Here is a 14545-nt window from a genome sequence, read left to right on the forward strand (position 1 = left end):
GTTATATTCTTGTATATAGGAGCAGTATTATAGTAGTTATATTCTTGTACATAGGGGCAGTATTATAGTAGTTATATTCTTGTACATAGGAGCAGTATTATAGTGGTTATATTCTTGTATATAGGAGCAGTATTATAGTAGTTATATTCTTGTATATAGGGACAGTATTATAGTAGTTATATTCTTGTATATAGGAGCAGTATTATAGTGGTTATATTCTTGTATATAGGAGCAGTATTATAGTAGTTATATTCTTGTATATAGGAGCAGTATTATAGTAGTTATATTCTTGTACATAGGGGCAGTATTATAGTAGTTATATTCTTGTACATAGGAGCAGTATTGTAGTAGTTATATTCTTGTACATAGGGGCAGTATTATAGTAGTTATATTCCTGTACATAGGAGCAGTATTATAGTAGTTATATTCTTGTACATAGGAGCAGTATTATAGTAGTTATATTCCTATACATAGGAGCAGTATTATAGTAGTTATATTCTTGTACATAGGAGCAGTATTATAGTAGTTATATTCTTGTACATACGGGCAGTATTATAGTAGTTATATTCTTATACATAGGAGCAGTATTATAGTAGTTATATTCCTGTACATAGGAGCAGTATTATAGTAGTTATATTCTTGTACATAGGAGCAGTATTATAGTAGTTATATTCCTGTACATAGGGGCAGTATTATGGTAGTTATATTCTTGTACATAGGGGCAGTATTATAGTAGTTATATTCTTGTACATAGAGGCAGTATTATAGTAGTTATATTCTTCTACATAGGAGCAGTATTATAGTAGTTATATTCTTCTACATAGGAGCAGTATTATAGTAGTTATATTCTTGTATATAGGAGCAGTATTATAGTAGTTATATTCTTGTACATAGGAGCAGTATTATAGTAGTTATATTCTTGTACATACGGGCAGTATTACAGTAGTTATATTCTTGTACATAGGAGCAGTATTATAGTAGTTATATTCTTGTACATAGGGGCAGTATTATAGTAGTTATATTCTTGTACATACGGGCAGTATTATAGTAGTTATATTCTTATACATAGGAGCAGTATTATAGTAGTTATATTCTTGTACATAGGAGCAGTATTATAGTAGTTATATTCTTGTACATAAGGACAGTATTATAGTAGTTATATTCTTGTACATAGGGGCAGTATTATAGTAGTTATATTCTTGTACATAGGAGCAGTATTATAGTAGTTATATTCTTGTACATAGGGGCAGTATTATAGTAGTTATATTCTTGTACATACGGGCAGTATTATAGTAGTTATATTCTTATACATAGGAGCAGTATTATAGTAGTTATATTCTTGTACATAGGAGCAGTATTATAGTAGTTATATTCTTGTACATAAGGACAGTATTATAGTAGTTATATTCTTGTACATAGGGGCAGTATTATAGTAGTTATATTCTTGTACATAGGGGCAGTATTATAGTAGTTATATTCTTGTACATAGGGGCAGTATTATAGTAGTTATATTCTTGTACATAGGAGCAGTATTATAGTAGTTATATTCTTGCACATAGGGGGCAGTATTATAGTAGTTATATTCTTGTACATAGGAGCAGTATTATAGTAGTTATATTCTTGTATATCGGAGCAGTATTATAGGAGTTCTATTCTTGTACATAGCAGTATTATAGTAGTATTCTTAGATATACAGTAGCAGTGATTCCTATCCATTCTTTCTGATATTAGTGCTATCAGAGACTTTTTACACTCTATTGACCACTCAAATCAGAACATGTTTTGCAGCAGCTCAAATTTCCTACTTTCAAAGGTCAATAATTGGAGCCAAACATGGATTTAATTTGTTTATTTAGCACTTAAAGAGATTTCAGAGAAAAATTTAAAGAATAGTCTGTGATCAACCTTCTGACTAAACGCTGTAATTTACAGAGAAATGAGCCGCGTTATTATTATAAATTCACCCTTCAAAGAACAATTCCGCCCTCACATCTAACAAGCACAATAATCTGTTTTCATAGAGAACGTACTTGTATATTGCTCAGACCATTCCTCATCAGTATGGAGACGCCTGAGACCAGTTAAAGAGACAGTAACCTCATTATCCTCACTTTAGAGAGCTGTGTAACAAGTTCGTGAGTTTTCTAGTACTGCACATTCCCTTCTTAGTAGAACGGGGAGAAGAGTAAAATAATAATTACCCGATAGTTGCCTCCCTTTATGAAAATGCTGTCCCCTCCGGCTGTCAGATGACTTGCAGTCACGTATTTACAGTTTTGTTTGGGTAAATTAACAGCGTATTTTTCTACTTGGTCAAAACTTTGAATGCCGCAGTGGTCATGTGACCGCGTGGGAACGGCACCGGTCAGGGTAGTAAATATTAAAATGTTTCTATTATTTTATGCTGCTTCCCGAGGCTGTTATAAAAGGGATTGTCCAATAGTGGAAAACCCCTTTAAAGTGAATATAAAGAGTATTTTAGGGAGTAATTATATGTGCTTGAAGCAGTAAGATGGGGGCTAATGAGTGTTGGGGGTCATTAATAATTTCATTAGGCTCTGCAACTTCCATGTGTGATTCCTATATGACTGGAGTGGCCCTTTAAGCTCAGCCCTGGCCCCGGGCAGCCGCCGTCTCCTGGGCCAGCCTGGCACTGTCAGTTCCTGCGATCCCTCAGAAGGACAGGGAGGCCAGATCTGCTTCGCTCGGCTCTTCTGCCACTTTTTGTTACTTTGTTGCAGTTTCTTGTGTTTGTCATTTGTTGCTTTTGTCCATGTTGTTATAGATTATGTTGGTGACACACAGCCGGCGGCGGCTTCTCTACGTGACACTAATGTATTTATATCCAGCGTGGTTGGGAGCCATCGGCTTTATCTAAACCGAACACTCACCTGATGAACATGCCAATGGCGTAAGCCACCAGGAAGGATGTATCCAGGGAACCCAGGAGTTCTTTGTAATTAGACTGATCTAAAAAGAGAAAAAAAAAAAAAAAACGTAGCGCAGATTAATACATAGTGAGCGCAGTAATAAAACTTTCATCCTGCAACGAGGCAAAGCCTGGCTCATCCAGTGCTACCTAGTTCATGAATGTAATGTTAGGGCTGCAGTGAAAACTGACACAGCGTTCCGCTGGAGGAGTGAAGAAGCAGGAATGGAAGTAATTTACAGCAGCTGTCATTATTTGGGGGTCTAATGGCCCGAGTACACGTTCTGACCCAATCATCATAGCCTCCCAGGTCTGAATCTGGTCAAGAGACCCACGGCCGGTCCGTCCATGGACCGCGAAGCTCAGATGTGTGAAACCAGCCCATGTCTCCCCCCTACTGTAATAGACCACGGGGTCCCTGCAGGGTCTTCTCTGCCATTCTCGCATATGATCTATACAGGTCGAGGTGTCCGAACGATAACGGAAATTATGAGCAATCGGAAAATCTGACAAAAGCCTCCTGTCAGATGGTTTTCCACGAGGAAGCGGAGGGTCATGTGCTGTGAAGACGGATCTGGATTCTTTTTCCAGGGTGAAAAATATTTTGAGAATGGAACAGTTTCCTATAAATAGTCAGAAACAGAAGAGCAGAAGTCGCCTCAGGAGCGACATTTCCTCAAAACTGCAGCGAGATGAAAACCTGTGCCGAAAATAGAAAGCGGAGCAGTGTGGCCCCCCGTGACAGAGCCGGCAGGTCCTCCAGATGTACAGCGGCGGGGGTGGAAGACCTCCCAGCATGGTGGTCACCCAGAAACAGAGAGAACTAAGGAGTCACAGACTGAGGATTTCGGGAGAGGTTTTCCCCTCGCTCTTCTCGATCATCCACCCGCTCCAGGGGCACAGAGGGCGATGTGGAGTACATGGGGCATGGTTATATGGGATGCCCAGGGCAGGACTGACTGGTACCAGTGCGGCTGAGGCGTACATTAACCCTTCAGGGGCAGGAGCCTTGTATCTGATAACTGTGTTTAACAACCACTAATGAGTCAGAGGTTAATGATCAGAAAAACAGGTCCAAGAAAAATACAGCCATGATTTATCTCTGGTGCTGCCACATGTACACCGACCTGTCGTCACCCCGCGGGTGCAGACCCTAAACCACTAATCAGCCACAACATAAACTTTCTGCAACGCCCCAAGGGGGGAACCAGAGCCGCCTCTCCATGTCTCACCATCTTAGTATCTTGTCAGTCAATAGAATTATTACTATATAGAATTTTTGAATATAAGGGTTTGTTACAATGTGTCCAATCCTGACATTCTTCTACTAAACAACCAGGACTGTTACCCGATACTTTGTAACAAAATAAACAGATCTGTTGCCTGTGTAGATTGGATACAGCTGTAACTAACGCTCAGCTGTGAGAACGATTCACGCTTTCAGCCTGTATAGTGGCATAGTTCAGGTTTCTATGGGGGGATACTCCCGATCTATGGCCTCCATAGTTGACCACCCAGCAGCATGCACACGTATCGCAGTGCTTTACTCACCGAAGGGCGCCCAGCTGCACCACGTGGTGTCATTCTCGGAGATATTTGCGGGTGGATTGGGAATCTCTGAGCAGTTTCTGTGCAGTTGACTCTGAAATCACAATGTAATGGAGAATCACAACCAGCGCTGCCCGCCTCCAGGAGAGACGAGTGATGACCAACATGGCCGCCTGGATCGTGCGATACGCCGTGGGCTCCTGGACTTGTTCACGCTTTTCTCTAGCAGGAACATCCCGGAGAACAGTAAATATTCAGAAAGGATTAAATACGTTTTCACGATGCCAGGAAAGTGCCAATAATTGACGGAGGTGAGGACAGAGGCCGAGGGTGGCATTTGCTTTCTACGGTCGGGTTCTCGTTCTGTGGCCTCGGTGTATGGAGCTTTACTCTATGTACACAGGAGCGGACACTGAATAAATAATTCACGAGCAGAGAAGGATGCGGATCATTAACAGCTCAATGTAATCTGGGAAGAAGCCGCAGTCAGCGGGAACTTTCTGGAAACAACACAGAACATATAGCTCTCACCTTCACCACACTGATCGGCTTCCTGGAGAGGTGATAACTGGTATAAAATAAGAACGTCAGAACGATGATGGACCCCCGATACCTGGAAGAGAGAAGGAAGGGAACTGTGTCACTGCCCAAATTCCCAAAACCACCACCAAAATGTCAGTGTGCCATTATCCCGTCCCCAAGCGTCGGTGTCATCGTCCTGCTCCGTTAATGTCAGTGAATGTCTCCCTAAGCGCCGGCATCATCATCCCACACCCAGTGTCCGTGTCATCATCCAGTATCCCCGGTCATTATTCCGTTACCCGATTATCAGAGTAATTATCCCGTACCCCGGTTAATAATAATTTTATTTCTAAAGCAGCAATATATTCCGCAGCACTTTACATTATAGAGGGGATTTATACAGACAATAAAAGACATTACAGCATAAGAATAAACACAGATCAAAACAAATATAAGAGGAGTGAGGGCCCCGATCACCAGATACAGGAGGAGTGAGGGCCCCGATCACCAGATACAGGAGGAATGAGAGCCCCGATCACCAGATACAGGAGGAGTGAGGGCCCCGATTACCAGATACAGGAGGAGTGAGGGCCCTGATCACCAGATACAGGAGGAGTGAGGGCCCCGATCACCAGATACAGGAGGAGTGAGGGCCCCGATCACCAGATACAGGAGGAGTGAGGGCCCCGATCACCAGATACAGGAGGAGTGAGGGCCCCGATCACCAGATACAGGAGGAATGAGGGCCCTGATCACCAGATACAGGAGGAGTGAGGGCCCCGATCACCAGATACAGGAGGAGTGAGGGCCCCGATCACCAGATACAGGAGGAGTGAGGGTCCCGATCACCAGATACAGGAGGAGTGAGGGCCCCGATCACCAGATACAGGAGGAGTGAGGGCCCCGATCACCAGATACAGGAGGAGGAGTGAGGGCCCCGATCACCAGATACAAAAGGAGTGAGGGCCCCGATCACCAGATACAAAAGGAGTGAGGGCCCCGATCACCAGATACAGGAGGAGTGAGGGCCCCGATCACCAGATACAGGAGGAATGAGGGCCCCGATCACCAGATACAAAAGGAGTGAGGGCCCCGATCACCAGATACAAGAGGAGTGAGGGCCCCGATCACCAGATACAAGAGGAGTGAGGGCCCCGATCACCAGATACAAGAGGAGTGAGGGCCCCGATCACCAGATACAGGAGGAGTGAGGGCCCCGATCACCAGATACAAGAGGAGTGAGGGCCCCGATCACCAGATACAAAAGGAGTGAGGGCCCCGATCACCAGATACAAGAGGAGTAAGGGCCCCGATCACCAGATACAGGAGGAGTGAGGGCCCCGATCACCAGATACAGGAGGAGGAGTGAGGGCCCCGATCACCAGATACAGGAGGAATGAGGGCCCCGATCACCAGATACAAAAGGAGTGAGGGCCCCGATCACCAGATACAGGAGGAGTGAGGGCCCCGATCACCAGATACAGGAGGAGTGAGGGCCCCGATCACCAGATACAGGAGGAGTGAGGGCCCCGATCACCAGATACAGGAGGAGTGAGGGCCCCGATCACCAGATACAGGAGGAGTGAGGGCCCCGATCACCAGATACAGGAGGAGTGAGGGCCCCGATCACCAGATACAGGAGGAGTGAGGGCCCCGATCACCAGATACAGGAGGAGTGAGGGCCCCGATCACCAGATACAAGAGGAGTGAGGGCCCCGATCACCAGATACAAGAGGAGTGTGAGGGCCCCGATCACCAGATACAGGAGGAGTGAGGGCCCCGATCACCAGATACAGGAGGAGTGAGGGCCCCGATCACCAGATACAGGAGGAGCGAGGGCCCCGATCACCAGATACAGGAGGAGCGAGGGCCCCGACCACCAGATACAGGAGGAGTGAGGGCCCCGATCACCAGATACAGGAGGAATGAGGGCCCCGATCACCAGATACAGGAGGAGTGAGGGCCCCGATCACCAGATACAGGAGGAGTGAGGGCCCCGATCACCAGATACAAGAGGAGTGTGAGGGCCCCGATCACCAGATACAGGAGGAGTGAGGGCCCCGATCACCAGATACAGGAGGAGTGAGGGCCCCGATCACCAGATACAGGAGGAGTGAGGGCCCCGATCACCAGATACAGGAGTGAGGGTCCCGACCACCAGATACAGGAGGAGTGAGGGCCCCGATCACCAGATACAGGAGGAGTGAGGGCCCCGATCACCAGATACAGGAGGAGTGAGGGCCCCGATCACCAGATACAGGAGGAGTGAGGGCCCCGATCACCAGATACAGGAGGAGGAGTGAGGGCCCCGATCACCAGATACAGGAGGAATGAGGGCCCCGATCACCAGATACAGGAGGAGTGAGGGCCCCGATCACCAGATACAGGAGGAGTGAGGGCCCCGATCACCAGATACAGGAGGAGTGAGGGCCCCGATCACCAGATACAGGAGGAATGAGGACCCCGATCACCAGATACAGGAGGAGTGAGGGCCCCGATCACCAGATACAGGAGGAGTGAGGACCCCGATCACCAGATACAGGAGGAATGAGGGCCCCGATCACCAGATACAAGAGGAATGAGGGCCCCGATCACCAGATACAAGAGGAATGAGGGCCCTGCTCGCAATCTTACAATCTAGGTGGAAATAGGGCAGACAAAAGCGAATGGCAACAATTGCTTTCGTCTTTCGGACCAGCCATAGTGTAAGATTCGGGTGCTCATGTAATGCTACATGAAACGATTATCAGCCTAAGTATGTAACATTACAGACACAGAGGGCTATTATCTGCATAAAGCATGTGAGAACATGATGCGAGGATGGTAAAAATTTTGAATGGGCAAAACAGGGATAGTTAGGTAAATGCATTGATGTGGTAGGCCAGTCTCTACAAATGAGATTATTGGTGTCAATATCCCGTACCTCAATTATCAGCGTCATCATCCTGCTCCCCGCATGCCAGTGAATGTCTCCCTGAGTGTCGGCGTCATCATCCTGTACCTCGATGATCAACATCATTATCCCGTACCCCAATTATCAGCATCATTATCCTGTACCCTGATTATTAGCATCATCCCGTACCCCGATTATCACAGTAATTATCCCGTACCCCGATTATCAGCGTCATTATCCCCCGTACCCAGATTTTCACAGTAATTATCCCGTACCCCGATTATCAGCATCATTATCCCCCGTACCCTGATTATCACAGTAATTATCCCGTACCCCGATTATCAGCGTCATTATCCCCCGTACCCTGATTATCACAGTAATTATCCCGTACCCCGATTATCAGCATCATTATCCCCCCGTACCCTGATTATCACAGTAATTATCCCGTACCTCAATTATCAGCGTCATCATCCTGCTCCCCGCATGTCAGTGAATGTCTCCCTGAGTGTCGGCGTCATCATCCTGTACCTCGATGATCAACATCATTATCCCGTACCCCAATTATCAGCATCATTATCCTGTACCCCAATTATCAGCATCATTATCCTGTACCCTGATTATTAGCATCATCCCGTACCCCGATTATCACAGTAATTATCCCGTACCCCGATTATCAGCGTCATTATCCCCCGTACCCAGATTTTCACAGTAATTATCCCGTACCCCGATTATCAGCATCATTATCCCCCGTACCCTGATTATCACAGTAATTATCCCGTACCCCGATTATCAGCATCATTATCCCCCCGTACCCTGATTATCACAGTAATTATCCCGTACCTCAATTATCAGCGTCATCATCCTGCTCCCCGCATGTCAGTGAATGTCTCCCTGAGTGTCGGCGTCATCATCCTGTACCTCGATGATCAACATCATTATCCCGTACCCCAATTATCAGCATCATTATCCCGTACCCCAATTATCAGCATCATTATCCTGTACCCCAATTATCAGCATCATTATCCTGTACCCTGATTATTAGCATCATCCCGTACCCCGATTATCACAGTAATTATCCCGTACCCCGATTATCAGCGTCATTATCCCCCGTACCCAGATTTTCACAGTAATTATCCCGTACCCCGATTATCAGCATCATTATCCCCCCGTACCCTGATTATCACAGTAATTATCCCGTACCCCGATTATCAGCGTCATTATCCCCCGTACCCTGATTATCACAGTAATTATCCCGTACCCCGATTATCAGCATCATTATCCCCCCGTACCCTGATTATCACAGTAATTATCCCCTACCCCGATTATCAGCGTCATTATCCCCCCGTACCCTGATTATCACAGTAATTATCCCGTACCCCGATTATCAGCGTCATTATCCCCCGTACCCTGATTATCACAGTAATTATCCCGTACCCCGATTATCAGCGTCATTATCCCCCGTACCCTGATTATCACAGTAATTATCCCGTACCCCGATTATCAGCATCATTATCCCCCCGTACCCTGATTATCACAGCAATTATCCCGTACCCCGATTATCAGCGTCATTATCCCCCGTACCCTGATTATCACAGTAATTATCCCGTACCCCGATTATCAGCATCATTATCCCCCCGTACCCTGATTATCACAGTAATTATCCCGTACCCCGATTATCAGCATCATTATCCCCTGTACCCTGATTATCACAGTAATTATCCCGTACCCCGATTATCAGCATCATTATCCCCCCGTACCCTGATTATCACAGTAATTATCCTGTACCCCGATTATCAGCATCATTATCCCCCCGTACCCTGATTATCACAGTAATTATCCCGTACCCCGATTATCAGCATCATTATCCCCCCGTACCCTGATTATCACAGTAATTATCCCGTACCCCGATTATCAGCGTCATTATCCCCCGTACCCTGATTATCACAGTAATTATCCTGTACCCCGATTATCAGCGTCATTATCCCCCGTACCCTGATTATCACAGTAATTATCCCCTACCCCGATTATCAGCATCATTATCCACCCGTACCCTGATTATCACAGTAATTATCCCGTACCCCGATTATCAGCGTCATTATCCCCCGTACCCTGATTATCACAGTAATTATCCCCTACCCCGATTATCAGCATCATTATCCCCCCGTACCCTGATTATCACAGTAATTATCCCCTACCCCGATTATCAGCGTCATTATCCCCCGTACCCTGATTATCACAGTAATTATCCCGTACCCCGATTATCAGCGTCATTATCCCCCGTACCCTGATTATCACAGTAATTATCCCGTACCCCGATTATCAGCATCATTATCCCCCCGTACCCTGATTATCACAGTAATTATCCCCTACCCCGATTATCAGCATCATTATCCCCCCGTACCCTGATTATCACAGTAATTATCCCGTACCCCGATTATCAGCGTCATTATCCCCCGTACCCTGATTATCACAGTAATTATCCTGTACCCCGATTATCAGCGTCATTATCCCCCGTACCCTGATTATCACAGTAATTATCCCCTACCCCGATTATCAGCATCATTATCCACCCGTACCCTGATTATCACAGTAATTATCCCGTACCCCGATTATCAGCGTCATTATCCCCCGTACCCTGATTATCACAGTAATTATCCCCTACCCCGATTATCAGCATCATTATCCCCCCGTACCCTGATTATCACAGTAATTATCCCCTACCCCGATTATCAGCGTCATTATCCCCCGTACCCTGATTATCACAGTAATTATCCCGTACCCCGATTATCAGCATCATTATCCCCCCGTACCCTGATTATCACAGTAATTATCCCGTACCCCGATTATCAGCGTCATTATCCCCCGTACCCAGATTTTCACAGTAATTATCCCGTACCCCGATTATCAGCGTCATTATCCCCCGTACCCTGATTATCACAGTAATTATCCTGTACCCCGATTATCAGCATCATTATCCCCCCGTACCCTGATTATCACAGTAATTATCCCCTACCCCGATTATCAGCATCATTATCCCCCCGTACCCTGATTATCACAGTAATTATCCCCTACCCCGATTATCAGCGTCATTATCCCCCCGTACCCTGATTATCACAGTAATTATCCCCTACCCCGATTATCAGCATCATTATCCCCCCGTACCCTGATTATCACAGTAATTATCCCCTACCCCGATTATAAGCGTCATTATCCTGTCCCCCTTCACATTTGACAGCTCTCATTCTAGATGAAGGTGACAGATTTTTTCTGATGCTGAGCGAGGAGTCACGAGGCGAATGGGGAAATCTGCTCCAGATGTGGCCGCACAAACCACAAGCAGGAAGGATTCATCATGGTGGGAGAACATGTCACCGCTGCGCACTGATACATGGCATATTCTCCCCACCCTAGAAATTCTCTTCCCAAATTATACAGCAGACTTACCTACCCCCAGCCCGATCCTGCCTGATGTTACCGGCTGCTCTGTAATTCCTGTGCAGTGAATACAGTCTATTACTCCCTGTTATCAGCCACTGCAGGCTACAGAGTGTTGAACTTCCTTTGTATAAGTGCCAGATATTGAAGAAACCTCCATGATCCCTGCGTTATATCATCTCCCTCCATATGACCGGTATCTGTGGCACCAGACTATTATACGCTGTTGTAGCTCCTAGAATTTACATTTTTCAGCATTTTGCTAAATGCAAAAAAAACAGCCAAATCCAATTATCAGGTGCAGAGCAGAGGCGTCTCTTTGCTGACGCAGGCCGGGGACTGTGGCTTTTGTACAAGAAAGGAGAAATAAATGTCATCTTGCAGTTTCGAGATGTTGTAATAGAGACAGAGCCAGCAGACGGGCGATCCACTGCGTATTACCAGGCGTCCTTCACGCCAGGCGGCTGAGGATCGCTAGGTGATGGATGCTGTAATACAGGGGGGCATTTATTATAACAGACCCTCGCTCTATCACAGCAATCAGAGGTTTTACTTTGGAAATCACATCACAAATTATGCAAAGTTATCATAGAAGGAAAGCTGATCCCTATGAAGAATAATGGAAGTTGTAGTGCAAGCAAAATGTCCATGTGACTTTTAGTGATTAGTTGTACAGATCTTTGGATTTCTAGTAGATTGTAAGCTCTTGTGCATCCTGAAGGCGCCAGTAAAGAGGATTAATGTGCGAAACAAGCCGATGCACGACGGGTCTGAAAAAAGATGATCGAGAGGAGGAAACGACGCCAATTATTGGAGTAAGTTAAATATCTGGAAGTAGGAAGGAAGAGTAAGTGGTGGGAGCCTATGGTCAGAAGATTAAATATAAGGGGGGCGACCCATAAAATGACATTTACACCTTTATACAGCATATGTCATGAAGATGTCTGATCGCCGAGACCCCACCTTCACTAGAAAAAGGGATCCAAGCCCCCATTTCACCAAGCTGCAGCTGCAAATGAAGCGGCACAGGCGCAATTTTCACGATTTGCAAATGCACATGGCGTCCTCAGACGCGGCAGAAATATCTGTAGGTGAACATCCATCCCATACACCTGAAGAGCTTATTATTATTATTTATTATTATCTCTGCTGCTGCTGCAGGGCTTTCTGCAAGCAAATGAATGAGACATGTGTGGACATTTCCAAATCAGTAATGTGTGAATGTAACCAAACAGGCAGAAATCACCTGGAAATCCACAAAAAAAAAATGTAACACCCGCAGATTGTGCTGCAGATTTGCGGTCGGTTTTCAGCAGCAGCGGCCGTCACCCCTGGCATTACCCCCTGGCATTACCCGTGCACACGTGGAGGATTATTTCTGCCTGAACTCAGCCACAGATACCGGAATTTTTCATCTATATCAGTCAGTGAAGACAGGAACCCAACGGGTGGATTCCAGTCATCCAGTACTTTGGGGTTTGCGCTGTATCCTCCAGCACTGAAGCAATGCACAGCCGAGTGCACATTTTATAGGAGTCCCCCCCAATGTCATCCTTGCAGACCTGTAGTAATTGGGGTAACCAATTCTTTTGCATCTCCCTCCACACACTTTATACTAAAGTCTGAGCCATTGCGGAGCTGATGGCAGCAGGACCTGGGGTGGTCATGCACAGGCCTGAGCAGCAGAGCAGAGGTCGCCCACCCCATCCCCCGGCTGTACACAGAGGACCTCTTACCAGCTGTCTCTGGACACAGCTTGCAGCAGCCTGATGGCTGGAGCCAGGGGGGATCTCATGGTCACTGTAGGGCGAGCGTCCTTCTGATGTAGGGGGGTCCTGGAGGAGGTTAAATGGGGTGATCACTGATGTAGAGGCTCCTGGATGCAGGATCACATGTCTCAGCTGCTCTCCTCTGTTATATACTGGAGCTTCCCCCTCCCAGATCCTCAGCACAATGAATGAGAATTGGTGCTCAGCAAGTGATCCCAGCCGTCATGTGACTGCAGTGGGCGGAGCCTGGCACAGGGATCCCCGTCATTCACTCCAGAGACATGAGATGATACATGGTAACAATGTGACAAGTTATGAGGATTCTACACAACTAAACAAAAACAGTATAAATAGCGATCACCAGGAAATAAACAAGTCCAGCACCTGAACTACAAGAAAAACTGAGCTCACAATACAGAGTACAATGGTCAGCGCCCCACTGGCCACTCAGATATAAACACATTATAATCAGTCACATAATCCCTCGTACGGGGAACGTATAGCGGCAACAATCGGACTAAACACGTCCTAATCAGCACGAGGTCATCACAAAAAACTAATCACAAATACATTCCAGCAAATAATTGTGCACAGGAAACTGTGGCAAAACAAAGGGAAAAAGGAGGATGAAGAGACAAGAAAAATGAGGCTATGGAATAATAAACACTGAGCCCTGACCAGAAATTACAGTCACTGCCCACCCCCCTTACCTACACAGCCAGATACCTACCTACTGAGCCAGATACCTACCTACTGAGCCAGATACCTACCTACTGAGCCAGATACCTACCTACACAGCCAAATACCTACCTACACAGCCAGATACCTACCTACTGAGCCAGATACCTACCTACTGAGCCAGATACCTACCTACTGAGCCAGATACCTACCTACACAGCCAGATACCTACCTACTGAGCCAGACACCTACCTACACAGCCAAATACCTACCTACTGAGCCAAATACCTACCTACTGAGCCAGATACCTACCTGAGCCAAATACCTACCTACTGAGCCAGATACCTACCTACTGAGCCAGATACCTACCTACACAGCCAAATACCTACCTACACAGCCAGATACCTACCTACACAGCCAAATACCTACCTACTGTGCCAGATACCTACCTACTGAGCCAGATACCTACCTACACAGCCAGATACCTACCTACACAGCCAGATACCTACCTACACAGCCAAATACCTACCTACTGAGCCAGATACCTACCTACTGAGCCAGATACCTACCTACACAGCCAAATACCTACCTACACAGCCAGATACCTACCTACACAGCCAGATACCTACCTACACAGCCAGATACCTACCTACTGAGCCAGATACCTACCTACTGAGCCAGATACCTACCTACACAGCCAGATACCTACCTACACAGCCAAATACCTACCTACACAGCCAGATACCTACCTACTGAGCCAGATACCTACCT

At 46.3% G+C, this 14545-nt stretch overlaps 1 protein-coding gene across 2 annotated transcripts in view; it reads right to left on the reverse strand.

Moving 5' to 3' along the window:
- SLC37A2 (solute carrier family 37 member 2) overlaps window positions 1-13263 on the reverse strand; it is a 30317-nt gene extending 17054 nt beyond the window's left edge. For both annotated transcript variants that reach the window (XM_069742133.1, XM_069742132.1), the window contains exons 1-4: window positions 13064-13263; window positions 5009-5090; window positions 4481-4571; window positions 2892-2970 (exon numbers count right to left, since the gene is read on the reverse strand). In XM_069742133.1, coding sequence (XP_069598234.1) covers window positions 2892-2970; window positions 4481-4571; window positions 5009-5090; window positions 13064-13122 — 311 coding nt within the window. In that variant the 5' untranslated portion in view covers window positions 13123-13263. The remainder of the gene's footprint in view (window positions 1-2891; window positions 2971-4480; window positions 4572-5008; window positions 5091-13063) is intronic.
- Window positions 13264-14545: the final 1282 nt, after the last annotated feature.

The sequence above is a fragment of the Ranitomeya imitator genome, chromosome 10 (genome assembly GCF_032444005.1).
Source record: "Ranitomeya imitator isolate aRanImi1 chromosome 10, aRanImi1.pri, whole genome shotgun sequence".
NCBI classification, from domain to species: domain Eukaryota; kingdom Metazoa; phylum Chordata; class Amphibia; order Anura; family Dendrobatidae; genus Ranitomeya; species Ranitomeya imitator.